Consider the following 26,761-nt stretch of genomic DNA (forward strand, 5'->3'; position numbering starts at 1 on the left):
TTGAATCCTATGATTTGCTTCATACATCTTATGGTTTATGCGATTCCCATGATTCATTGTGATTCAAGTCAATTTAATTAAGAATTACTTCTCTACTTTGTCATTTTGTACCTTACTAGAAATTGATTTATTTATGTTATTTAAGACCATATGTTGAGTTCTCTACTTGGTTTTGGTGCAGGTCATAAAAGTTAAATTTGAGTGCATAATGTCAATTTATACTTTTATGCTTTCCTTGCACACATGCATAGCACATGCCCTTACACTAATGTTGTATAAGTAGTAATTTCTATTGGTTTAGGTACGGATATGGTAGAGAGACTTAAAAATAGGGTAGACCGCTTTTCCATATATATTTAGCATTTTAGCATTATCTATGCTTAATTTTTTGACAAATTTGTAAAAATAGAAATTATCTTATGATTTACGATATGATTCACAAGTCGATTTGATTCAACTTTCTCTATGATTTACGATTCGATTATGATTTTCAGAACATTACTCACGAGTAACTAGGTATAACCTATCTATGGGTGGGGGAGTCTCTGAAGTTACGTCACTTCAGTCCCATCTTTTATTTAAAGCAGCAGAGAAAAACAAGTACATATGTCCTCGTCATTATGATGATTCAAATATACACTGAATTTACAACCATATCCTTTTATGAGAACAGTAGCCTTTCTCAATTCCCCTTGTAAGCAGGGCATAGATGTCTATCATGCCTGGCTTGTGCACACTGAATCCCAATTGTCCCTTGACAATTCATTTACCGATGATCTAAACTAGCTGATCTCCAAATTCCAGCCTTATCAAAGGGTACACCAATGTATAAAGGAGCTACCTATTTTCATATGAAAAAAATGCCCGTTGACCACTTGACCTCCATATGTGTAGTCCTATGATTCTTTTGGTTGGTTATATTTCAGCCGAATTTTTGTAGTAGAGTTCTCAGACATTCCATGTGCCATGGATATATGAAGTATTTTGAGCAAGGGAAGAGGAGAAAATGAGAGAAGAATAGAGGAGAAGAGAATAAGAAAATGGGGCGGTTGGCTTGTTCTGTCCATCCCAGGATGGAATTTAAATGTAACTTAAAACATGAGAAATTACAAGGTTGCCCTTCATTAGGCGGGCTAACCATAAACATATTAAGAAATGAGTAACTTAGGCCCATTAGGCCCAAAAAGATGTAAACTTAATTACAGCCCAGCCCATACAACTTTAAGACTTAAACACTATATACTCCTCTGTACTCACTCTAGTTAAAACAGACTGCTTCTTATCCCTTGAAACTGATGTTTCCAAACAAAGGTGCAACATCTTGAGGTTGGTCTACAATCATCAGTTAACTCTGCCCAACAACTCGAGTATAGTGTTTGCCTTCAGATGACTATGATTGGCAAAAAGAAGTCCTTTTCTTTCTAGGGGTAGATCTCAGATGCCTTAGGATTCTTTCAGCTATTTTGTGGTGAATAGTCTGAAGAGTGCATCAATAATACTCATTGCATAGGTTCTGTTTGATTTCAGAAGAGACAATAATGAAATTCTCCATACAAAACTCCAAAACTTTCCCTTGTTGGAAGTACCTTTATCTCAATTTTGGACTTGGGTCAAATAAAGCGTCAATTGGTCTTGCACAAAACTTCCTATTCTCCTTTGGTAAGTCTAAAAACATACTTTGGGATCTGAAGATCCTTCTTTTGGAGAAAGCTATCCTTATCCCAATAAAAACACTTTGTAGGGAATTGATTTCAAATCCTTTGTTATTGATAAAAAAATCAATTTCCTTTGCTAGAAGGGCTTTGATTCTTTGAATTTTTGAAGTGCTATTGTCTATAACAAAAATATCATCAACAGAGACAATGAAAAGCTGTATTTCATTTGCCTTCATGTTTAGCAGTGTTTAATCAGCACTCAGCAATCTTCTGATGTTCTAAGGATCCAGTTTGATTGCAGAAAAAGTCACATAAAATTTGAAAATTTCCAAGGGAATTCTTGGAAAAGGCATTTGACTGGCATGAGAAAATGGGTGGGACCCACTTTAGGGTTTCAAAAAGTTTCTCCTGATATATTAAAATGCAAGAAATTTGAATGCAGGGTCTAAATGAATGGCTAGGGCATTAGGGAGCTTAAGATCCCACATCTGAACATTGACACCCTAGAGGACATCTCCTCCCATTATGAATGAGGTTGTTTCTCATCTGGAGTTTGATAATGTTGGGAGATCTTTTTTTTTGGTCTAAGATTTTTTGCTACTCTATACATTGGCAATGATGATATATAATGAATTGGTGTTTTAATGTAATTTCAAGAATGGATGTCTTATCTCAAGTCTCTTTCTCTATAATGGATTGATGTTTTCTTGTTATCCCCATCCCCCCCCCCCCCCAAAAAAAAAAAATGCATTAAAAAACAATTCAAATCTACCATGGTTTCAATTTGGTTCATTTGTTTTGTCTTCTGGCGGAAAAAATAATTTATGCTTTTCATGTTATTTTTTGATTGGTAAGAATCTTAGACAAAATTGTGATGTCTCTGTTGTAAGTTGGTGTTTGAGAATTTTTTTTGTAGGTGCTCTTGAGCTTATAAAAGATGAGAGTAAAGCTGGTTCTTGTTTGTGGATAACGAAACGCAGAGGCATGGAGTATTGGCCCACACCCATGGAGGAATCAAAGTACTTGGTGAATATTTCAAACTTAAAAAGAAGGTTCTCGTACCCTATGCAATTTAGTTTTCAAGTTCCCTCAAGTTTTGAGAAAGTGTAAGTAGATATCTAATTCTTGCTCAAGTTAGATTTCTTAGTCTATTTTTTTTTGGTAGGTACTGTAAAAATTTATTAAATATGAACAAAAGAATGTTTTACAACCATGGAAGTGCCTAGTGCTTCATTTTTTAGGCTAGCAATTGCTACCTAACCTTCCTTTCACATATTACATACAACCAGTGGGAGGTGGCTCCTCAAAATAGCTGATTTTTGGTCACTCCTTGTTTTGCTAGCACATCACCCAACATTTTAGCAGATCTCTGAGTCCACATAAAACTATCCTCATTTCCCTTGCCAACTATCTTATCTCCCTTATAGCATGCTGGTACTGCCATGAACCTCGGTTATTACCCTTGACCTAGCCGTCTAGCCTGCCACCACCCTAGAGTCACCTTCCATCACCATGTTTCTGAGGTTGAGAAATAGATCAGCCTTAGTCCCTACAATACTACCAACGACTTTGCCTTTGTTGAGTCTCTTTGATCTTTTTGTCCTAAAAATACTGTTAGTACATCCCCATTGTCGGTTCTCAAATACCCCACCTATAGTGGAGTTTCTGGGATGTTCCATAGTACTACACCTACCAAAATTCTTCTTTATGATATCAGGGTTACACACTCTGCATTCCATAGCCATGATTGCTCTGTTATCGATGAGTGTGTCACATTTGTGCCACCCTCTAATGATTTCATTCATAGAGATATAAACAAATAAATCTAGTGTCTTTACCCAATTGTGTTACTTCCACCCGTTATATTTTCAAAGAATGCTTCATTTATCTAGGCCTTGAATATTCTTGAGTTTCTTTCCAAACTGTTCGTAACACTGCAACCCTAGTGCATTTCCATATGATTCTCTCACTTATTTTAGGTAGTGTGAAAAAATAGGTCTTCAAAGCTTTCCACATTTCCTGGAGATGTCCACCTGCAACAACATGAAAAGAGCCACTACCCCATGCTAGATACAAACTGACTGGAGATAGTAAATGAAATGTATGTAGATTTACATTTTTTATTACAAAGAAGTACATGTTGGGTGGTAAACACTAGTTAGGCCTTCTCCTTTGAAGATTATCATAGTGTTGATTTTGAAGTGTTTGCCTCCCAACAGAAAGCCTTGATCTTTGGAGGGACTTGCCCTCTTCAGATTGCCTTAATTGGAAAAACCTCAGTGGGTGAGCCTTAAAAAGGGAAGAACAAGTTAACAAACCTGATTTTCTCAGTTTAATTTGCTAAGAATGTAAGAGTTCAATGGTTACTTTTTTTCTGATAACAATATTTCTGTTCCTTTTTCCTTTTAGAATTGTTCACACCTTGAGTCACAATTTTCGTTCTGCAACTAGCATTGTGCGTGCACCCTTGAGATTACCCATCAAACCACGTCATGTCCTTGTTAAGATCATTTATGCAGGTGTAAATGCCAGTGATGTAAGTTCCTTGAAACTTCTTTTTCTTTTGACTTGTATTTTTTTTTATTATTTTGCATGTGAATATTGAAATAGTGGATAATTGCATTATGCTGCAATATTTGAAGTATGAAAATTTACTAATGATATTTTACTGTTGTTATGATACTTTACGATTCAAACTTATAGATTTTTTATGCTTGACTGACATGAATATTTGATTAACAGGTTAATTTTAGCTCTGGCCGTTATTTTGGGAGCAATGACAAAGAACCGGCTTCCCGTCTTCCATTTGATGCTGGCTTTGAGGTGATAAGATGTACTGGGAATTCCATCGCCGTTATTATATGAAGCTAATCATGTTCAGAAAATTTTTGCTTTTTTTACATTGATGATGGATCCACTACATTGTTCAATTACTGATACTGACTCTGAGGTGATAGGATATACTGGAATTGCATTGTCGTTATTATATGGAGCTGATCATGTTCAGAAAATGTTTTTTTTTCACATTGATGATGGATGATATTTCATCTATTACACAGTTCCCATAACAGTGCAACTATATTTTTGTTGCTGGATAACTGACTAATGGTTTTCTTGTTATAGTTGGTTGTATGTGTTATCTTTTAGTTACTAGAATATATATCCACCATATGCTATTATAAGTTTGACTGTATGGATTTTATTTTTTTCCTTCATCCTTATACTTTTCTTCTTTCACTTTTTCTTTTTATTGTCTAACATCCATTCCTTTGACTTAATTCCATGGTCTATTTCTTCTTTGTAATAGTCATTGCAATTTTGAATTCCTTTTGATTTAGGGTTGATTGGAATTTCCTTTCAGAAAGTCCAATGACTTGTGCACATATGTTTATGGTTGCTTTTGTGTGCTCTAAAAATGAAGTAACAGGTAAAATATTGTCACTGGGACTTTGAAAGAACATTAATAACTCTGTATACCAATTTTGCAAAGACTGTTAGGCTCTTTATGACTTGTATCCTGAGTCATTACCCAAAGAAGATAGAAGAGACCTTCAAATTAATAACATGGTTATTTAAGCTCACACTTTTTTGAAAGGAAGTTCTGATACTTCTCTAACCAGTTGAAGGGGAACTTTTTCTTTTATAATTTTTTGACTGTTGCTGCACCATGTTGATGTTCTACATCTGTTAAATACTTCCATGGAAAATCAGAAATCTGGAAGCTTCCATATACATCATTTTACATTTGAAGTGATTGATTTAGCTTCCTGGAAACATTACAATAATGAAAATTCTATGTGATTCATTTACTTTTTTCTCATCATAGCTTCGTAGAAAAATTTGACTGCAAAGCAGCCAATTGGATATCCGTTACACTGCCTTGCATCTGGTAACGAGGTTGTTATCTTTGACACCTGCCAAAAAGGATGATTTCTTCATTTTTCTATCAAATAAAGGTATTTAATGAACTGGATACCAAATGATAGGACTGCAACTTGGGCAGGCCCAACTTGAGCCCGACCCGATCCAATGTTTTGCATGAGGTGGGCCTAAGTTTTTGGGCTGCAGTCTGGGTCTGGGCCAGAAAACTCGGGCATGACCTGAACTTGGGTAGCCCAAGCTCGGCCCAACCCACCTTGGGCTTGGCTGAACCCGAACCTGCCCAAACAAATACATACACAAATGCATTTTAATTATATAAAAATATTTTTTTTCTAATTGTATGTGTATAAAATACATATGTGTACATTTGTAAATGAATTTTTTACATATTTTCAATCAACTCTACTTCTAAATTAGGCCATAAAGCCCAATAAAAGATAGTTATACCCTTGATGTCATCATCTGTATAAGGTATAAACATCAAACAAGTCTAAAGTTTTAGCCCACTGTGCCACCTTGGTGGAGATATTATCAATGATTGTCCTCAGTCCATTTCCTTATCATTGAAGGTATGGACATTCCTTTCTTCCTGTTGGAAAATGTGGGGTTACTGGTGTAGATGCATATTTGGTAGTTAGCATCTATATTTGGTAGTTGTGTAAAAATAGAATTGTGTGAATATGTATTCCTAGGATTGTGGAAAAGTATAATCCCTTAAATATGGGGATTAAAATAGTTAGTCCTTTAATTATAGGAATTGATTTAGGAAGATGTTTTCTATTTATTGCAGCAGCTTACTGTATAAATATGCCGATTGGCAATGGAATGAAAGTAGATCAGTTTTTTACCATTGCAAAACATGGTATCAGAGCTCTAGGTTTGCCAACCTTGAGAATTTTTTTTCGGCCTTCATTGCCAGTTTTTTTCGTGTTTTTCTGGCCTTCAGTGCTGATCTGTAACCAGCAGTGTTTCTTTTCCCCCTTCTTTATTCTCCTTTCCCGCTAGCCTCATTCTTCCTCCATTGACAATGTTTGACGTGACTGCAACAAGTGCTCCCGTCCAAACCGATGAAGGAGCAACGAATTTTCATCCTCACACCGGTGATTTGCAGAATATTCAGGCAACATATAGACTGAATGGCCAGAACTATTTGAAGTGGTCACAACTAGTGCGTACCTGACGCAGCGTAGAAGCAACGAGAACCGGAGCTGGCTATGCAAGCACCGGGCATTCGCTAGCACCTAGCGAATAACACCGATTTCTCTAGGAGAGAGAAAAGGTGGCGAAAATAGGAAGAAGAGAACTTGAAGAAATTCTGAAAATCTGAAGTATGAATTGATGATTAACTTTGGGAAAATAGCAGTATTTATAATACATTTGGAAATTGTAAAAGAACTAGGAAAGAACATGAATCTTGATCTTGATCCTCTTGGGCTGTCTTGATAAGGTCGAACCCTCTTGGAATTCTTGGGCTTGATCTTCCACCATCTGATCTCCCTGGCTCTCCTTATGCATGAATCTGGGAGTCTTGGATTTCTTGATGCTTCTTGGAGTCTTTGTTGGATCTTGATTGGATTCTTGCTAATCTTGGAAGTCTTGATAATCTTGGGTTCTTGATAAGTCTTGGAGTCTTGGATTAAGTCTTAATGGATCTTGAATTATCCTTTCTTGACTTATCTTGGACTCTTGACCTTATCCTAGGAGCTGCCGCCCCTAGGGGTGAGATGGGCCTTGGGATGGGCCTCCATCATTCTCCCCCACTTGGAGAGAACTCGACCCCGAGTCGTGACGAGGATAGGCAAGTGTTATCTCTGGTAGGTATCGGTGAAGGTCAGCAACGTTGAAGGTCTTGGATATACCCATATGATCTGGTAGGTCCACTATATAGGCATTATCATTAATCTTCTTCACGATCTTGTATGGACCATACTTCCGAGGCTTCAACTTGTTGTAGGTACCTACGGGAATTCTTTCCTTCCTTAAGAAGACCATAACCTCATCACCTACATCAAACACTTGAGGTCGCCGGTATTTGTCTGTGGCCATCTTGTACTTGGCGTTGGATTGCTCTAGCTTCTGCTTCACGGCGTCTTGGACGGACTGGATTTGTTCTACCATCTGTTCTGCTGAGATACTGGCGCTGGGTACCTTGGGTAGTTTCACTAAATCTAGTGCATGGTTAGGGACCTTCATGTACATGATGGAGAATGGGGATCTGCCTGTAGAACTATGCACTGCATTGTTATAGGCGAACTCAGCCTGGGCTATGGCGAAGTCCCACTGTTTCGGCCGTTCCCGACATATGCTGCGAATTAAATTCCCTAAGGTTCGATTTACCACTTCTGTTTGTCCATCTGTCTGCGGATGGGCTGTACTGCTGAAATTAAGTGATGAATCAAACAACCTCCACAGGGTCATCCAAAAAGTGACTGAGGAACCGTGTGTCACGATCTGAAGTGATGGTCTTGGGTACCCCATGTAAGCGAACAATCTCCCTGAAAAATAATTTGGCTGTTGCGGATGCATCTGCTGTTTTCTTGCATGGGAGGAAGTGAACCATTTTTGAGAACCTATCAACCACCACGAAGACGGAGTCCATGTTCCTCTGGGTCTTTGGCAAGCCTAGCACAAAATCCATGGACAGGTCTTCCCATATAGCAGTAGGAACGGGTAGGGGCATGTAGAGACTTGTGTTCTGGGTTTGTCCCTTAGTTGTCTGACAAACATAGCAGCTGCTTACGATGGTAGACACGTCTCTTCTCAATTTCGGCCAGTAATATCGCCCCTTAACAGCTTCTATTGTTTTGTCCCTTCCCAAGTGTCCTGCTAGTCCACCCCCATGCAAATCCCTGATGATCTTTTTGCGGAGGGAGGTGCAAGGGATACACAGCTGTTCCCCTTTCATAAGGAACCCGTCATAAATAAAGAAGTCTTTTGCTGACTGCTTATTCACACATTTCTCCCATACCTGTTGGAAGTCTTCATCTTGGGTATATAAGTCTTTTAGGCACTCAAAACCCACAATCTCAACGCTGAGGGTCTTGATGAGAGCTACACGCCTACTAAGTACATCAGCCACTTTATTTTGCTGTCCTGTCTTATACACAATTTTATATGGGAACTTGTCTAGGAAAGCAGACCATCTGGCATGTAAATCACTTCTTAATTGCTTTTGCCCACTAAGATATTTTAGGGCCTGGTGGTCAGTATAGAGAACAAATTCTTTTGCAATTAAATAGTGTTCCCATGTTTTCAAGGCTCTAATCACAGCATAAAACTCCTTGTCATAAGTAGACCACTTTTTCCTGGCTTCACATAATTTTTCACTAAAGAAAGCAATGGGTCTTTTCTCTTGGGACAATACAGCCCCTATGCCAACTCCACTGGCGTCACATTCAACTTCAAAGCAGTACATAACTTTTCTTTTATGAGAGCAAAACTTTGCTCTTGTTCTTCTCCCCATTGAAATTTCCCCTTTTTCAAGCATTCAGTAATGGGGGCCATGATACTACTAAAATTCTTAATAAAACGCCTATAGAAGGTTGCCAACCCATGAAATCGCCTGACATCTGTGACAGTGGATGGGGTCGGCCACTCCCTAATGGCTTTCACCTTTTCCTCATCTACTTTCACACCATCCTTGCTTATAATAAATCCCAGGAATAATAAATTATCATTCATAAAGATGCATTTCTTCAAATTAGCATATAATTTATTTTCCCTCAATGTTTTCAGGACCTCCCTAATATGTCCCACATGCTCAGTGATAGATTTGCTGTATATCAAAATATCATCAAAATAGACTACCACAAATTTACCAATGAAGGGGCACAATACCTGGTTCATCAGCCTCATGAAAGTGCTGGGTGCGTTGGTTAGTCCAAAGGGCATGACCAACCACTCGAACAAGCCATCTCTAGTCTTGAAGGCTATCTTCCATTCATCTCCGGGACGGATCCTGATTTGATGATATCCACTCCTGAGATCTATTTTTGAGAAAACTACAGCTCCGCTTAGTTGGTCCAGCATGTCGTCCAGCCTAGGAATGGGAAATTTGTACCCAATGGTGATCTTGTTAATGGCCCTGCTGTCGACACACATTCTCCAACTGCCATCCTTAAGTGTAAATAAGGCAGGTACTGCACAAGGACTCATGCTGATTTGAATGTGTCCCTTTTTCAATAATTCTTCTACCTTTTCTCGTAAAATTTCATTCTCCTTAGGACTCATCCTGTAATGTGGGAGGTTAGGTAGACTAGTACCTGGAACAAAATCAATATGGTGCTGTATATCTCTCATGGGAGGGAGTTCATTTGGTAACTCCTCTGGAACTACATCATTAAATTCATCCAGTAGTCCCTGTATTTCAGCTGGAATTGTATTTTCATCATTAACATCTTCTCCTTTTACTACTAACAAATGTATCTCATGAGTATCCTTACATTCTTTAACAAATTCAGCATGATGATGGGTGATGGTAAGGAAATTTTTCTCATGTGCCTTTGGAGTATTTGTAATACCTTTTTCTGCTATGGGTAATAAAGTATAACGTGTACCTTCTTTTTCAAGTTGGTAGGTATTCTTCCTACCCATGTGCCTTGCATCTGTATCAAATTGCCAAGGCCTCCCTAACAAAATGTGGCAAGCATCCATATCTACAATATCACAATATGCTTCATCATGGTACTTACCAATTGAAAAAGGTACCTTGCAGCGTTCTTCCACTCGTACGCCGCCCCCTTCCTTGATCCACCCAATTGTGTATGGGTTGGGATGTTTTTCAGGAATCAACTGTAATTGTTGGATGACATCCCTACAAATAATATTTTCCTGACTACCACTGTCAATAATTAAATTAAATAATTTTCCCTTGACAGTACATCTGGTACGAAATAATCTGTGCCTTTGAGAAATATCCTTATTTTTCTGGGACAACATTAATTTTCTTACCACACAAGTATACTCCTCATGTTCATATGGACCCTCTTCATCCTCTCCATCAGGTCCACAATATACTTCCTCCTCAATATCTTCTTCCTCCTCCCTTTCTACCATATTAACTGCCTTCCTCCTGGGACAGTCACTGGATCTATGTCCAACCTCATTACATTTAAAACATTTAATAGGAGCAGGCCTTGCATAAGGGTTACTGGGTTTAGGAGGGTTGGAAGGATTACCTCGAGTATGTCCTCCTGTAGTAGCCTTACCGGCGTTACTTGTACTTGCCGGGTGAGAAGGTTGTACTGCCGGAACTGATTTGTTCCTGTCGACAGTTGCCGGTCTGTTGTCGCTCCCGTTGTACCGGCGATAATTATCACTGCGTGCCTTGTCCTGGAACATTAATTCTGCTTTCAAGGCTAGGTTCCTTGCTTCCTGCACACTAAGAACCATCTGTACCCCAATTTTATCTCTGATAGACGGTCTTAAACCGCTTAGATAACGGGCTGCCTGCTGGTTATCACTTTCAGATAATTGATTTCTTTCAGCTAATCTCAAAAATTCAGATGTATATTCATTAACACTACGAGAACCCTGCGCACACCTTTGATAAGATTCAAACATATATTGTTCATAGTCAGGAGGTAAAAATCTACCTCTGATTAATTGTTTCATGCGCCTCCAGGTTTGAACAGGACCCCTTCCTTCTCTCATCCGGATCTCTCTCATCCGTTCCCACCAAACAGATGCGCCTCCCTTTAATCGGAAAGCTACTAATTTTACCCTTCGTTCCTCTGGTATTTCCATGTAATCAAAGAACCTATCGACTTCTGTGATCCAATCCAGAAGTCCCTCTATACCAAGATCTCCACTAAAAGTAGGAATATCTACCTTGAGTTTAAATTCATCATTATTCCTACGGGGGTTGAAATTACCTTGATTGTGCCAATTTCTACCGTTTCTGTCGTTGCCGGGAAGAACTGGAGCACCACCAAATTCGAAATCATCATCACTGTCGTCGTCAAGAACTAGACGTCGGGACGCAGTAGCGACGGGTGGTCTGTCGTGGTCGTCTCCTACGATCTGCTGTGGATTGTCCCGGATTCGTGGGACAACCTCCCGTAACAAGGTTTGCAGTTGTTCAGTCACCTCTGCCAACTGCCGTTCGATGTTACGTGTGGCTGTACGCTGCTCTTCGATTGCTCTCCAAACGGCTGGGAACCCCTGATCTCCGTCACGGGGTGGGTTGCGACTGCTACCGTCTGGGTTGGACATGACTGGGCGAATTCCCTGCTCTGATACCACCTGACGCAGCGTGGAAGCAACGAGAACCGGAGCTGGCTATGCAAGCACCGAGCGTTCGCTAGCACCTAGCGAATAACACCGATTTCTCTAGGAGAGAGAAAAGGTGGTGAAAATAGGAAGAGAATTTGAAGAAATTCTGAAAATCTGAAGTATGAATTGATGATTAACTTTGGGAAAATAGCAGTATTTATAATACATTTGGAAATTGTAAAAGAACTAGGAAAGAACATGAATCTTGATCTTGATCCTCTTGGGCTGTCTTGATAAGGTCGAACCCTCTTGGAATTCTTGGGCTTGATCTTCCACCGTCCGATCTCCCTGGCTCTCCTTATGCATGAATCTGGGAGTCTTGGATTTTTCTTGATGCTTCTTGGAGTCTTTGTTGGATCTTGATTGGATTCTTGCTAATCTTGGAAGAGTCTTGATAATCTTGGGTTCTTGATAAGTCTTGGAGTCTTGGATTAAGTCTTAATGGATCTTGAATTATCCTTTCTTGACTTATCTTGGACTCTTGACCTTATCCTAGGAGCTGCCGCCCCTAGGGGTGAGATGGGCCTTGGGATGGGCCTCCATCAGTACCTATTTGAAGGGAAAAGGAAAAATTAGTCACCTTTTTGGAATAGGGCCAAAATTGGGCGAGCCTAATTTTGATGCTTGGGACGAAGAGGACTCCATGATTATGTCATGGTTGTGGAGTTCAATGACACCCGAGATTAGCGATACTTGTATATTTCTTCCCTCTGCAAGGGCTATTTGGGACGCTGTCTGACAAACCTATTCCAAAGCCCATGACACTGCTCGTGTCTATGAGGTCAAAGTGAAGACAGTGGCGGCCAAACAAGGGAGCAGAAGTGTTACAGAGTATGCAAATCTGCTGCAAAATTTGTGGCATGAGCTTGATCATTATCGGGTTCTTGAGATGAAGTGCCTCGATGACGCTGTGATCTTGAAGAATTTTATTGAAAGAGATAGGGTGTATGATTTTTTGGTCGGACTGAATGCTGAATTTGATCAGGTCCGAATACAAATTCTCGGCAAAGAAGAAGTGCCTCCATTGAATGAAGTTATAGCCCTTGTCAGAGCTGAGGAAAGCCATCGTGGAATCATGATTGAGCCTAAAGATCCCGAAGGTTCTGCTATGGTGGCAAGGGAAGGAAATTACAGTGGTTCAAAGGGTGAGAACAATCACAACTTGGCTCGTGACACAACCACCCGTGACTCTAACGATAACCTCTGGTGCACCTATTGCAAGAAGCCCAGACACACAAAAGATCGCTGCTGGAAACTTCATGGGAAACCTCCCACATCCAGCAAGGAATGGGGCAATTGAGGAGTTTTGAAAGCAGTTCAACTGGCCCATAATGTCTCTACAATCCTGCAACAAGAACACTCAAGTCAGGGGCCATTTAATGATGAAGAAATTGAAAGGCTAAGGAGTTTCCTGAGATCCTTGAAACCAGGAAGTGGTTCTACCTCTCTTGCTCTCTCGGGTGAGTCTTTATCTCTAGGATTACATGTCTTGGCTAGTGTTTTTCCATGAATTCTTGATTCTGGAGCTACTAACCACATGACACCCTCTTCACTACATTTTCTCACCTATACACCTTGTCCTAGTAGTAGAAAAATTTCTGTTGCTGATGGTTCTTTCACCACAGTGGCAGGAATTGGGAATATTCAAATTACTCCATCCCTATTACTTAAAAATGTGCTTTATGTTCCTAAGTTATCCACTAGCCTTATCTCTATACATAAACTCACTCAGGATGTGAACTGCAATGTTGTGTTCTTTCCTTCTTACTGTGTATTTCAGGACTAGGTTTCGGGGAAGAAGATTGGACTTGCTAAGGAAAGGGATGGACTCTACTACCTTGAAGCAACCAGCAAACCATCTCACACTGTTATGCATGTCACACACGAGTCATTCTTATCTACCTCCAATAAAGATTTAATTTGGCGTCATCACTTTCGTTTCGGTCATCCTTCATTTCCTGTTTTAAAAACAATGCTTCCTTCCTTGTTTAAAGGGATTGATGTTGAAACCTTTCATTGTGATGTTTGTGAATTTGCTAAACACAAAAGGGTTTTTTTCCCAATCAGCAATAAAAGATCTTCAACTCCTTTTTATTTGATTCATTTGGATATATGGGGCCCTTCTCGAATTCCCAACATTACTGGTTCTAGATGGTTTGTCACCTTTATTGACGATTGCACTAGGGTCACATGGATTTTTCTTCTTAAGTCTAAATCTGATGTGGGCACCATTCTTCCCAACTTCCATAACATGGTCCAAACTCAGTTTGGTGTGAAAATTAAAAGGTTTCGATCTGATAATGCTACAGATTATTTTAATCAGAATTTGTCCTCATTTTTTCAGAAAGAAGGCATTGTGCATGAATCTTCCTGTGTTAACACTCCCCAACAGAATGGGGTAGCTGAGAGGAAAAATGGCCATCTTTTGCAAACCACCCGAGCCTTTCTCTTTCAAAATCGGGTCCCAAAACAATATTGGGTGGAAGTTGTCCTTACTGCTGCATACACCATAAATAGACTACCATCTAAAGTTCTTGACAACCGAAGCCCAATACAAGTCCTCTCTCAATTCTACCCTGATATTCGAACCCCAAATAATCTCACACCAAGAATTTTTGGTTGCACTGCCTTTGTTCATGTCCATAATAAGGGAAAATTAGATCCACGAGCAATCAGGTGTGTCTTCTTGAGATATTCCCCAACTCAGAAAGGTTATAAATGCTATCATCCAGCCACTAGAAAATTCTACACCTCCATCGATGTCACATTTGAGGAGGGACAATCCTTTTTCACTCAACCTTATCTTTAGGGGGAGCCCTCACTAATGGAAGATAAGGCTTTGGATCTACCCTTTCTAGATGTATTACCCTCCTCACAGTCATCCAACCGTCAAGAATCACATCCTTCTGAGTCACATTCCTCTGAGCCCCACATTTCCGAGCCTCAACAAGAGTCAAACAACCCGACCATTGAACCAAATCCAGACACTGTTAACCCCACCAATGATGTGCATGATGATGTGAGATATATACAGGTTTACTCTAGGAGAAGAAATTCAGATCCTCAACTTGTGCAAGTCCAAGATTCAACTCCTAATCCTAGAACTGAGGGATGTTCAGAACCTGAACCTGTACCTTCACAGTCTGAGTATGAGTATGACCTACCTATTGCCCTGAGAAAAGGAACCAGAGAATGTACCAAATGCCCATTATACCCTTTAGCCAAATCTGTGTCGTTCCAAAGATTCTCTAAATCCCATAAAAGTTTTCTAGCCAGCCTTAACACCATTCCAATTCCTAATACTCTAGCCGAGGCACTTTCTAATAAGGAGTGGAGAAAAGCCATGAGAGTGGAAATGGAGGCACTAGAAAAGAACAACACTTGGGAAGTTGTGGATCTACCGAGAAACAAGAAGGCTGTAGGTTGTAAATGGGTGTTCGCAATTAAGTAAAAATCTGATGGGTCAATAGAAAGGTACAAAGCACGACTGGTAGCCAAGGGATATACACAGACTTATGGGGTAGATTATCAGGAGACTTTTGCCCCAGTAGCTAAAATGAATACAGTAAGGGTGTTGCTGTCTTTGGCTACTAACTATAATTGGGATTTGCAACAGTTTGATGTAAAGAATGCATTTCTCCATGGTGATCTAGAAGAGGAGATATACATGGACATTCCACCGGGTTTTGGAGAAGGCATTAAGGGGAACAAAGTTTGTAGGTTGAAGAAAGCACTATACAGTCTCAAACAGTCTCTGAGGGCATGGTTTGGAAGGTTTACAAAGGTGATGCTTAGAACAGGTTACAAGCAAAGTCAAGGTGACCACACATTGTTTATCAAACACACAGCCTCAGGGAGAGTTACTGCTCTATTAGTCTATGTGGACGATATAATCGTTACTGGGAATGATAAAAAGGAGAAGGAAGCATTGAAAAGCTGCCTTGCCAGAGAATTTGAGATAAAAGACTTGGGGAGACTAAAGTATTTTCTTGGAATTGAAGTTGCACATTCTAAACAAGGCATCTTTATCTCTCAACAAAAGTATGTTGTTGATTTTTTGAGAGAAACAAGAAATATGGCATGTATACCAGCTTCCACGCCTATAGATCCCAATCATAAACTTGGAGAAGCCAACGAGAATGCAAGTGTAGACAAGGAGATGTTCCAAAGACTGGTTGGAAAACTCATCTATCTTGCACATACATGGCCGGATATTGCATATGCCGTAAGTAATAAGTCAGTTTATGCATAATCCTAAAGAAGTTCATCTACAGGCTGCTCATCGAATTCTGCACTATTTGAAAGCCAATCCAGGGAAAGGAATTTTATTCAGAAGGAATGGGGGATTGGCTCTTGAAGCATATACAAATGCCGATTATGCAGGATCTCCAGTAGATAGACGGTCCACTTATGGTTACTGTACCTTCTTGAGAGGAAACTTAGTCACTTGGAGGAGTAAGAAGCAAAATGTAGTGGCTCGGTCAAGTGCAGAGGCAGAGTTCAGGGCTATGGCACAAGGAGTGTGTGAATTACTCTGGTTGAAGATAATTTTAGAAGACTTGAAGATTCCACGAGAAGAGCCTATGAAACTATATTGTGACAACAAGTCAGCCATCAATATTGCTCACAATCCTGTTCAACATGACAGGACGAAGCACATCGAAATTGATCGACACTTTATAAAAGAGAAACTGGACAGCAAGTTGATTTGCACTCCCTATGTATCTACAAAAGGACAACTGGCCGATGTACTTACTAAAGGGCTCAATAGTACAAACTTTCGTAGAATTATAGCCAAGCTGGGAATGGAGGATCTCTATTCACCAGCTTGAGGGGGAGTGTTGGAAAATGTGGGGTTACTGGTGTAGATGCATATTTGGTAGTTAGCATCTATATTTGGTAGTTGTGTAAAAATAGAATTGTGTGAATATGTATTCCTAGGATTGTGGAAAAGTATAATCCCTTAAATATGGGGATTAAAATAGTTAGTCCCTTAATTATAGGAATTGATTTAGGAAGATGTTTTCTATTTATTGCAGCAGCTTACTGTATAAATATGCCGATTGGCAATGGAATGAAAGTAGATCAGTTTTTTACCATTGCAAAACACTTCCCATACTCACCATAGTGTTGCAGCTCTAAGACACCTACATAGGATTTCTCTCTTCCTTAATGGGGAGAAGAATGAGGCATCAAACTAATGTTTTAGATCATTGGGAGGTAACCTCCTGCACCCAAACAATGAGAAGTACTCCAAAATAGCAGGCATAAAGGTAGATGAAAATAATTCTCACCATTAGCTGTACACATAGGACAAACATGAGGAGAAAAGCACCAAGAAAGCCTTTTACTTTGCAAAGTTTTAGTGGTATTGATTTTGTCATGATAAATCTCTCAACAGAAAGCTCTAATCCTAGGTGGTGCCAGACCTCCCCAATTGGCCTTGAAAAGGAAGCTAGGACTAAGGGATGAAAGGAAGTGCAAGAGAGAACCTGAGGAGCCGAGGATCCAGATTCTCGCATCATGCTTATGTGGGTTCAAGAAGACACTTTCTAAGGATTCAAGGAGATCCATGACATTCAGAGTTCCACTATCTTTAACACCCCATCTCAAGCCCAGGTCCCAAGATAAATCAAGGACATTAACTAATTATAATATCTTCACAAGTCAGACATACAGCCCTGGGCACAAGTGCACAGTCTTCCAATGCCTCACCGTTCATCTCTGTGAAATAGAAAGTTGAAGAAATCCCAACCAAAGGTTTTGTATAACCTGCAAAATGTGTTGTTGAAATGTGATAACATTTCTCCAGACACAATCTGATATCCTAGAATCCCACTCAAATGGGTGGCCTCGTACTTACAAAACTAAAGAGGAGAAGGGGAACACCGGTTTTAGTTAGAGAATATAGCCAATCATAATTTATGAAACTCCTGTTATCATTCAAAAAGTAAAAAAAAAGGAAGATTGCAATAATATCCCCATATAGATAATTAAAAATATAGCATACAACAGAAAAGTACAAGTATGGACTTTCACCCAACATATATATTTCTCAACATTCACTATTTCTCAAGATTGTGTTCCAAGGAGTCTCCGTAATAGTAAAAGTAGTACTGCCGAGTTGCATGAAATTTGTATAAAACTTCAAAAAGAAATCTGTAAGAAAATTTCAAGATTTTCTTCCATGTAATGGTTCTACATGTACACCTTTTATACTTATAATAATTTAATGGAAATTTATTGTAGTTAATTAAGAGAAACTTACATTTGGTAGGTTCTTATATTTCATTATCATCATGTACTAAAAATTCCTTCCAAGTTTGATGTTTTTTGGAACTAGATTAGTTTGGGAATTTTCTATTTCTTGTCATTTTATTGCTAATTTTCAGGTGAATATATTTATGTTACTCATTGTTGTCAGTTAGGAGGCGTTTTTATATATAATGTTCTATTCTGTTTGTAACGAGGGCATACTTGTCCTTTTACCTTATGTTTGATACCGTCATATATTAAGACAAAGTGGAAGCTGCCAGACCACTTTGATTGCCTCAATTCATTTCTCTTTTCTCTGCCGTTTTCTTCTCTGTCTTCCAGATCATACTAGACATGTATTTGCTACTTACTGTCACCATTCTTATTTTCAGGCTGTGGGAATAATTGCTGCTATAGGGGATTCAGTCTCTGACTTGAAAATAGGCAGTCCAGTTGCACTTATGACCTATGGAAGCTATGCCGAATTCATGGTGGTATACTTTCTTTCAGAGTTTGTTTAGCAATGCTAGTCCTGCTTTTAAGAGTAGAAAAGCCCAACCTACTTTGACTGAGATATCTTAATGTAGGGTGATTTGTTAATGTAAATGAGGTTTGAAAATGCACAACCTTATGTAACTTAGGCTCAGTTTAGAAGGAGTAGAAATAAAAATTTGTAGTGTACAAAATCTTGTACTTCGTATTATTTTGTATGTATTTGTACTGTACATATTTGTATTTGTACTCTTTCCAAACTGAGCCTTACCAAAATACTTCCATATGCACACTTTCCCTGTATTAGAACATTTATCAGGGTTTCATTTTACACTCACAGATGTACTAGAAACTATTACAAATTTCAGTATCCTTGATACTGCAATTTCAGGTTCCTTCAAAACACATTCTTGCTGTGGCACGACCAGATCCAGAGGTTGTGGCTATGCTTACTTCAGGACTTACAGCATCAATTGCATTAGAAAAGGTTTGCTGCTTCAAAATTTTATGCAGATATTGCTTTACTTGGTACTTATAAATTCTAGAAGTTTTCTTGGTACATATGTTTATGATGTGCACTTATAACAGTTAGTATGTGATATAGGACTTAAAAGTGTAGGAACACAAATGTTTTGTGCTTCTCTATGACAATGTTATTTCTTCATTTTGAAAGTTATTGGATGAAACTTCTCCGTATATTGATTCATTCCCTTCATTTTTTTTTTCTGAGAAAGGTAAAGATATTTTATTAAGGAAACAAAGGAATTAAGCCACAAGGCTTGTACAGTGAGGCAAGAAAACAGAATGGAGCCACCCTTCAGTACACTGAACAGTCTCTAGAAAAGATACAATTATAAATAGTTTTGTGACAGAGAGCCAAGCAAAGACAAGACTAGCAGTTCTAATAACGTTATCCTCCTGGGTTGCGTATCTGTTGAAGATTCAAAAATTTCTTTCCATCCAGATGGGCTATGTTTGCTCACACTGCCCTGCCTTTGCTGTTTATTCCACCAATTTACCAACCATCCACAGATTCCCTAACAGAACTAGGGAATACCTAGCTCACATTCATCATTGTCATTATCCAAGCCTTACATGCTACATGAATCCTGTTTCATCATTCTGTTCTGATTAATGCCATATCCATTTTTAAATTATGAGTGCTTAAATTATTTATTACAACTTCAACCCATGTCCTTTTTGGTCTATCCCTAGCCCTTCTAGCCCCTTCAACTTGCAACAGACCGCCTCTTCTTATGGGTGCTGTCAATGGTCTTCTATCCATGTGGCAAAACCATCTTAGCCTACATTTCTCATTTTATCACCTATTTGATCTACTCATAGGTTCCTTCAAATGACTTCATTTCTGACCCTATCTTTCCTAGTTTTTCCACTAATCCGTCTCCACATATGCATTTTTATCACACATTCTTACAAACCATAAAAGCAAATTTTGAAGGGACAATGAGTTCCACACCATCTCAAAATGGAAGGGGTTGTTCCTTGAGATAATTTGTTTTTTCCTCATTGAAACGTAGGAACAAGAATATTTTTTGTTTCTCTCTAACCATGCTATTACTTTGTTTTGAAAGTTGTCATCAAATGAAACTTGATTCACTTTCCCCAAAAAAATGCATCACTTATCACTTCTTTCTGATATTTTTGTTCCTCTCTAACCATGCTATTACTTTGTTTTGAAAGTTGTCATCAAATGAAACTTGATTCACTTTCCCCAAAAACATGCATCACTTATCACTTCTTTCTGAACTTGTTACAATTTCTTGTATGGAATTTGAAGGCAGCACAAATGGAATCTGGGAAGGTAGTTCTTGTTACTGCTGCTGCAGGAGGGACAGGACAGTTTGCAGTCCAGGTCTGTCATATCTCCTTGAGATCAGTTTCATATTTGCTTCTGTTGCATGCCCAGGAATGTTTGAGAAGTTCCTTTATGTTGGCGCAGTTACTTATTTCCATTTTGATTTCAAAAAAGGGAAACAAACTTGGATGGTTCCTCTATTTATTTCTTGTACATGGAAATTTATTTATGCGTTAGTGAAAGGATATAGCAGGGGAACCGATTTTCTTTTCCTTTATTAGAACTACAGTTGGTTCTTACAGAGGCTAGTACAAAGGGATTTATTGCCCAAAACACAGTTTTTGAATTTGATGGTTTTACAATGGCGAACTAGTTTACAAGATAGTAATGTGGGTTAAAAAGTAGAGAGAGAGGTTAAAAAGTAGGGATAGTGATGTAGTGGTTCAAATCCAATTAGAAAATTCAATATCTGAATTCGATTCGATATCCGACGGATATTGAAAATTAATATTCGAATTCGAATTTGACCAATTAATTATTTTGGTAATTAATAAATATATAAAATAAAAAATTTATTTAAAGTATATAAATATCTAATTATTTATATAATTTAATTATTATATATAAATTACATAAAACATTTAAGTATTTTATATATTATATTATAAGAATTAAATAATCGGTTGAATTTGGATATTTATCGAATCAAATCAGGTCATATCTGAATTCGAATCTGATTAACTATTCGGTATGAATAGGATATCTGGATTTGATTGATTAGATATTTGAATTATCTGAATTCAATTCGATTATGTTGAATCTCAAATTCAAAATCGGATTTTCGAATACCACTGACACTCCTAAGGGAGAGAGGGAGAGAGAGAGAAATTCCCAAGGAATCAATCCAAGGGTCCTAGAATTACTCTAGGGTTTGTAGGAATCAGTTCATACAACAAACTTGCAAGAGAGCTCTAAAGAAATCTTCATTCATTCATGTAGAGAAGATGGGCCGAATGGCCCATAGGTTGTTTATTCTTTCTTGTTATTTATGTTTCTTTTCTGTAATGGGCCTTATTCTGGGCTCATCCTGTCTATATTAAGTTCTTTGTAAATTCTTGCCCACCTAAGGGCCTCCTTGTAATTATTCAAATATATCTTAATAAAAGAATGTTAGGGTGCTGAGAGAGAGTAGGTTCAAAACTCTCATTCTCAGACCCTCATTGCTGAACTCTCAAGCTCTCCTCTCTTCAGTTTTCTTCATGGTATCAGAGCATATCTGAACCTAAATATCATAGGGCTGGAAGCTTAGTCACATACTACCTGATTCTTGGAGGTCAGTGGACGAGCCCAAGACTAGAATCTCTTGGGGAAGGGGTTCGGTGGCCAGGAAGAATCAGAGAAAAAAAAAGGGGAAGGAGAAGGGGAACAGCTCGGTTCTGTTTTTGAAGCTCGACTGTGTTTGGACTGTTGAAGCTCGAATTGTAAGTTGTGCTCAGTTTTCTGCTCTGAAGTTCGACTGTGTTTGGACTATTGAAGCTCGACTGTGTTTGGACTGGTTGTTCTGTTTTTGAAGCTCGACTGTGTTTGGACTGTTGAAGCTCGAACTGTAAGTTGTGCTCAGTTTCTGGTTGTTCTGTATTATCTTCGACTGTGTTTGGACTGTTGAAGTGTCCGAAAACCCTAGCTGTTTTGTACTACCTTCGACTGCATTAAATCTGGTTTAACCCAGAAATTTCTGGGCTGTTTTTTCTCTTCTTCTTGGACTGTTAAAACCTATCGAAACATCCTTGTAACAAGGCTGTGTATTGTTACTCATATTTTGGCTGTTTTAAGGGGCTGTACGAACTGTTTTTTGGGGTCTTTTCTCTTCCTTGACAGTGGGGCTGTCTCTATTGCCCACACTGTGTTTGTGAAAAGGCCTGTTCAGCAATACCGATTGGTATTTACTCTTCTTGGCTGAGTGCACAACTTTGAAAAGGTACTTCGGCTGATTGCACAGTGCCTAGGAGTTTCTGATTACTTCTTGAAGGCTGAACTCAGTATACTGTCTTCTTGTGGTCGGCTGAACTCTGTTTAGAGTGTTTACATGATGTACTCCTCAGAGTTTGAAAACAAAAGTGGTGCCGAATATGGACTGGTTCAGGGAACTCCAAATGGTTCCTTATTGACTGTGACCACAGTTAAACTAGATGGAACTAATTATCTGGCATGGTCACAATCAGTAAAGATTCATGTTTGTAGTAGAGGAAAGTGGGGATTCATTTCCGGGAGTAAGAAGGCTCCCCCAGAAGATGATCCATCCTACGAGAAGTGGATGCAAGAAAATTACACTGTCATTGGGTGGCTTGTGAATTCAATGCAGCCGCAAATCAGCCAACACTACCTATGGATGAATTCAGCAAAAGAAATTTGGGACAGTGTTGCGGAAACCTATTCACAAAAACTCAATGTGGCCTGAGCATATAAATTGAGAAGTGATGTAAAGAATTTAAGACAAGGGGAGAAACCTCTTGCTGTATATTTCTCAACCCTGAAGTCCTTATGGCAAGAGATTGACCTAATAGAAGCTGTACCTTGGGACACCACCAATGATGCAGAGACCTACAGAAAATTGGTTGAAAGGAACAGGGTATTTGAGTTCTTAATTGGACTAAACCCAGAATATGATATCACAAAACAGAATATTCTTTCCAAGGAGTGTGTCTCTTTGTTACAAGCTTATGCATTGGTGAGTAGTGAAGAGAGCAGAAGGTCTGTTCAGGTTCAAGGGGCTGATATGTATGATCACTTTGCCAATATGGGGATTAAACCCAAAGGGAATGCTGGAACTTCTGGTGGCATAGGAAAGAAAGAAGTTATATGTGAGTACTGCAAGAAGTCAAAGCACACCAAAGATAAGTGCTGGAAATTACATCCTAATCTTGTTCTCAGTCGGTTTCAGAAAAAGTATGATAGTAAAAGATCAGGAAGTGCAAATGTAGCTGCCGGGCCAGATAGTGAAGAAATGTCTACTTCTGCACAGTTGGCAGCCATGAGAGCAGAATATGAAAAGTTTGGGAAGATGATTAGTCAGCTGAGTGATGTGACCTCTTCTTCCAACCCTTCAGGCAATTCTTCTGCTGCTTCAGCATTTGCTCATTCAGGTATAAGGGCTTCTGCCAATCATGCTACCACTTCAGGTAATCTCAAGACCCCTTGGATTATTGACTCAGGTGCTTCTGACCATATGACTAATCTTTCTACCCTATTTGTTTCATATGACTTGCTCCCTGGACGTGATAAAATCACTTTAGCTGATGGTTCACTTGCCCCTATCTCTGGTAAGGGAACCATCAAGGCTACGGATTCCTTGTTCCTACCTTCTGCCCTTCATGTACCTAAACTAAATACAAATTTGTTGTCTGTAAGCAGTTTAACCAAATCACTAAACTGTTGTGTAACATTCTTTCCTTCCTACTGTGTTTTTCAGGATCTGGAGTCTCAGAAGGTGATTGGGAGTGGCCATGAGGTGAACGGAATATACCTGCTTGATACTCCGGAACAATGCACTGATCATCTTGGGAATGCTGCTCTTGGATCTGTTTCTTCAGAGTCTGTTAGTCGGATTATGTTGTGTCATCGTCGTTTTGGTCATCTGTCTTTTTCTGCCTTGAGTCATCTTTTCCCTGAACTGTTTAAGGGAATTAGTTTGTCTAGTCTTCATTGTGAATCTTGTGAATTGTCAAAGCATTGTAGAAACAATTATCCTTTGAGTAATAAAAGATCTTCTTTTCCTTTTAATATTGTGCACTCTGATGTGTGGGGGCCTTACCACTTACCTTCCATGGGTGGCTATAAATATTTTATCCTGTTTATTGATGATTTTTCTCGGTTCACTTGGATATTCCTGATGAAATCCCGTGATGAAGTTCCAAGACTTGTAAGACAATTCCATGAATTTGTTTTAACTCAATTTGATACCAGGATTAAAATCTTCAGATCTGACAATGCAAAAGAATACTTTGAGAAAAATCTATCCTGCTATCTCTCTGACATGGGGGTTATTCATCAAAGCTCATGTGCTAGGACCCCAAAACAGAATGGGGTTGCTGAGAGGAAAAATAGGCATATTGTTGAAGTTGCAAGAAGTATCTTATTTGCCTCACATGTTCCTACCAGGTTTTTGGGGTTTAAGTCTCCCTTCAATCTTCTTCATCCAGACAAGGACCTTTTTCCTGTTCCTATTCGTGTCTTTGGCTGCACCTGTTATGTACATGTCCCAAGTGTCCAAAGGCATAAATTTGAACCCAAAGCTCAAAAGTGTATCTTCCTATGTTATTCCCCCACACAGAAGGGTTATTGTTGTTTTGATCCAAAGTCTGGCAATTGGTATGTCTCAATGGATGTCACCTTTGATGAGCTTTCCCCCTTTTATAGTTCCTCTTCAGAAGGACATTGTCCATAGGGGGAGGATTTGTCACAGGTGTTTGCTCTTCCTCTTCCTGTCCCTGTTGAGTCTCTTGATGTGTCTGCTTCTCCTTCAAATGCATCAAGGGTGGATCAGTCATTCCTTTCCCCTTGTCCCAGTACTCTACCTCCTCGTCCTATCCTCAGTCCCAAGGTGTATCAAAGGCAAAGATCCAGAAATGTGCAGGTTGTTTCTCCTACAACACATGGGCCTCATACACTTCCAGTCACAGAAGAGACAACAGGTTCTGTTTCAGCATCTTTGGATTCATCCTTCCCTGACCTTGATATTCCCATTGCTGTTAGGAAAGGAAAACGGAAGTGCACTTCACACTGCATTTCCAAGCACCTTTCTTACAGTTTGCTTTCACCTCCATACTTTGCCTATCTCTCTTCTGTTGCTTCTCATCCTATTCCCAGGTCTGTGTCAGAAGCTCTTAAGATTCCAGAGTGGAGGGATGCTATGAGATCTGAAATCGATGCCCTATACAAGAATGACACATGGGAAGTGGTGGATTTGCCTGAAGGGAAGGATCCAGTCGGTTGCAAGTGGGTCTTTACTATCAAATACCAAGCTGATGGCACTATTGAAAGGTACAAGGCCAGACTGGTTGCAAAAGGCTATACACAGACATATGGGATTGATTATTTAGAGACCTTTGCACCTGTTGCCAAGATGACATCTGTGAGGGTTCTTCTATCTTTAGCTGCTCACTTTGACTGGCCCCTTTATCAATTGGATGTGAAGAATGCATTTCTGAATGGTGAATTACATGAGGAGGTTTATATGTCTCTTCCTCCAGGGATGTATGGAACTGATATGAAAGGGAAGGTATGCAGGCTGAAGAAATCTCTTTATGGACTAAAATAGTCCCCTAGAGCATGGTTTGAGAGATTTAGAACAACACTTGTTAATTTTGGTTATGTGTAGACACAGTCCGATCATACTCTTTTTGTGAAGAGAAGTGGACCTCTGGTAGTATATCTCATTGTGTATGTAGATGATATTGTAGTGACTGGTAATGATGTTTCAGGAATTCATGATCTAAAATCTTTTCTCCATACAGAGTTTGAGATTAAAGATTTGGGGGACTTGAGATACTTTCTTGGTATAGAAGTGGCTCGATCCAAGGATGGGATTCTTATCTCCCAAAGGAAGTATGTTCTTGACTTGCTCTCCGAGACTGGAAAGATGGGTGCTAGACCAGTTGCTACTCCTATTGATATGAGTCATAAACTCTCAGCCTCAGAAGGGACATTGTTAGAAGACAAAGGAATCTTTCAGAGACTTCTTGGGAAACTTTTGTATCTATGCATGACTCGGCCAGATATTGCATATGCAATCAGTTGCATTAGCCAATTCATGCATGCTCCCCGAGATACTCATCTGGCAGCAGCAGAGAGAATCCTATGTTATTTGAAGGGCTCCCCAGGAAAAGGTATTCTGTTTGCCAAGCATGGTCATATGAAACTTGAAGCCTACACCGATGCTGACTGGGCTGGAAACATTGATGACAGAAGATCTACTTCTGGGTATTGCAGCTTGGTGGCTGGTAATGTTGTTTCTTGGAGAAGCAAGAAACAATCGGTTGTTGCTCGGTCCTCTGTTGAAGCAGAATACAGGGCCATGGCACATGGAGTTTCTGAATTATTATGGCTAAAATCATTGATGGAAGAACTTGGAGTTGAATATGACAAGCCAATGATGTTGTACTGTGATAATCAGGCTGCCATCAACATTGCTCACAACCCAGTGCAACATGATAGAACCAAGCATATTGAAGTTGATCGACACTTCATTAGGGAAAGGATCTCTTCGGGTGAAGTGTGTCTTCCTTTCATCACATCTGAAGGACAATTGGCAGATTTTCTCACCAAAGGCATTCCCAAGGCAAAACTTCAGCATGATACCAGCAAGCTTGGCATGATTGACATTTATGCT

At 39.3% G+C, this 26,761-nt stretch overlaps 1 protein-coding gene across 8 annotated transcripts in view; it reads left to right on the forward strand.

Moving 5' to 3' along the window:
• NQR (ARP protein (REF)) overlaps nt 1-26,761 on the forward strand; it is a 75,749-nt gene that overhangs the window by 20,977 nt on the left and 28,011 nt on the right. For all 8 annotated transcript variants that reach the window (XR_016076468.1, XR_016076471.1, XR_016076469.1 and 5 more), the window contains exons 7-12: nt 2,572-2,761; nt 4,065-4,191; nt 4,398-4,478; nt 18,458-18,559; nt 18,949-19,044; nt 20,356-20,430. Coding sequence is in view for 1 of the 8 variants with exons in the window: in XM_010270907.3 (XP_010269209.1) it covers nt 2,572-2,761; nt 4,065-4,191; nt 4,398-4,478; nt 18,458-18,559; nt 18,949-19,044; nt 20,356-20,430 (671 nt within the window). In the remaining 7 variants the exon portion in view is untranslated. The remainder of the gene's footprint in view (nt 1-2,571; nt 2,762-4,064; nt 4,192-4,397; nt 4,479-18,457; nt 18,560-18,948; nt 19,045-20,355; nt 20,431-26,761) is intronic.

The sequence above is a fragment of the Nelumbo nucifera genome, chromosome 5 (assembly GCF_055504915.1).
Source record: "Nelumbo nucifera cultivar China Antique chromosome 5, China Antique-T2T, whole genome shotgun sequence".
In the NCBI taxonomy this organism is placed as follows: Eukaryota; Viridiplantae; Streptophyta; class Magnoliopsida; order Proteales; family Nelumbonaceae; genus Nelumbo; species Nelumbo nucifera.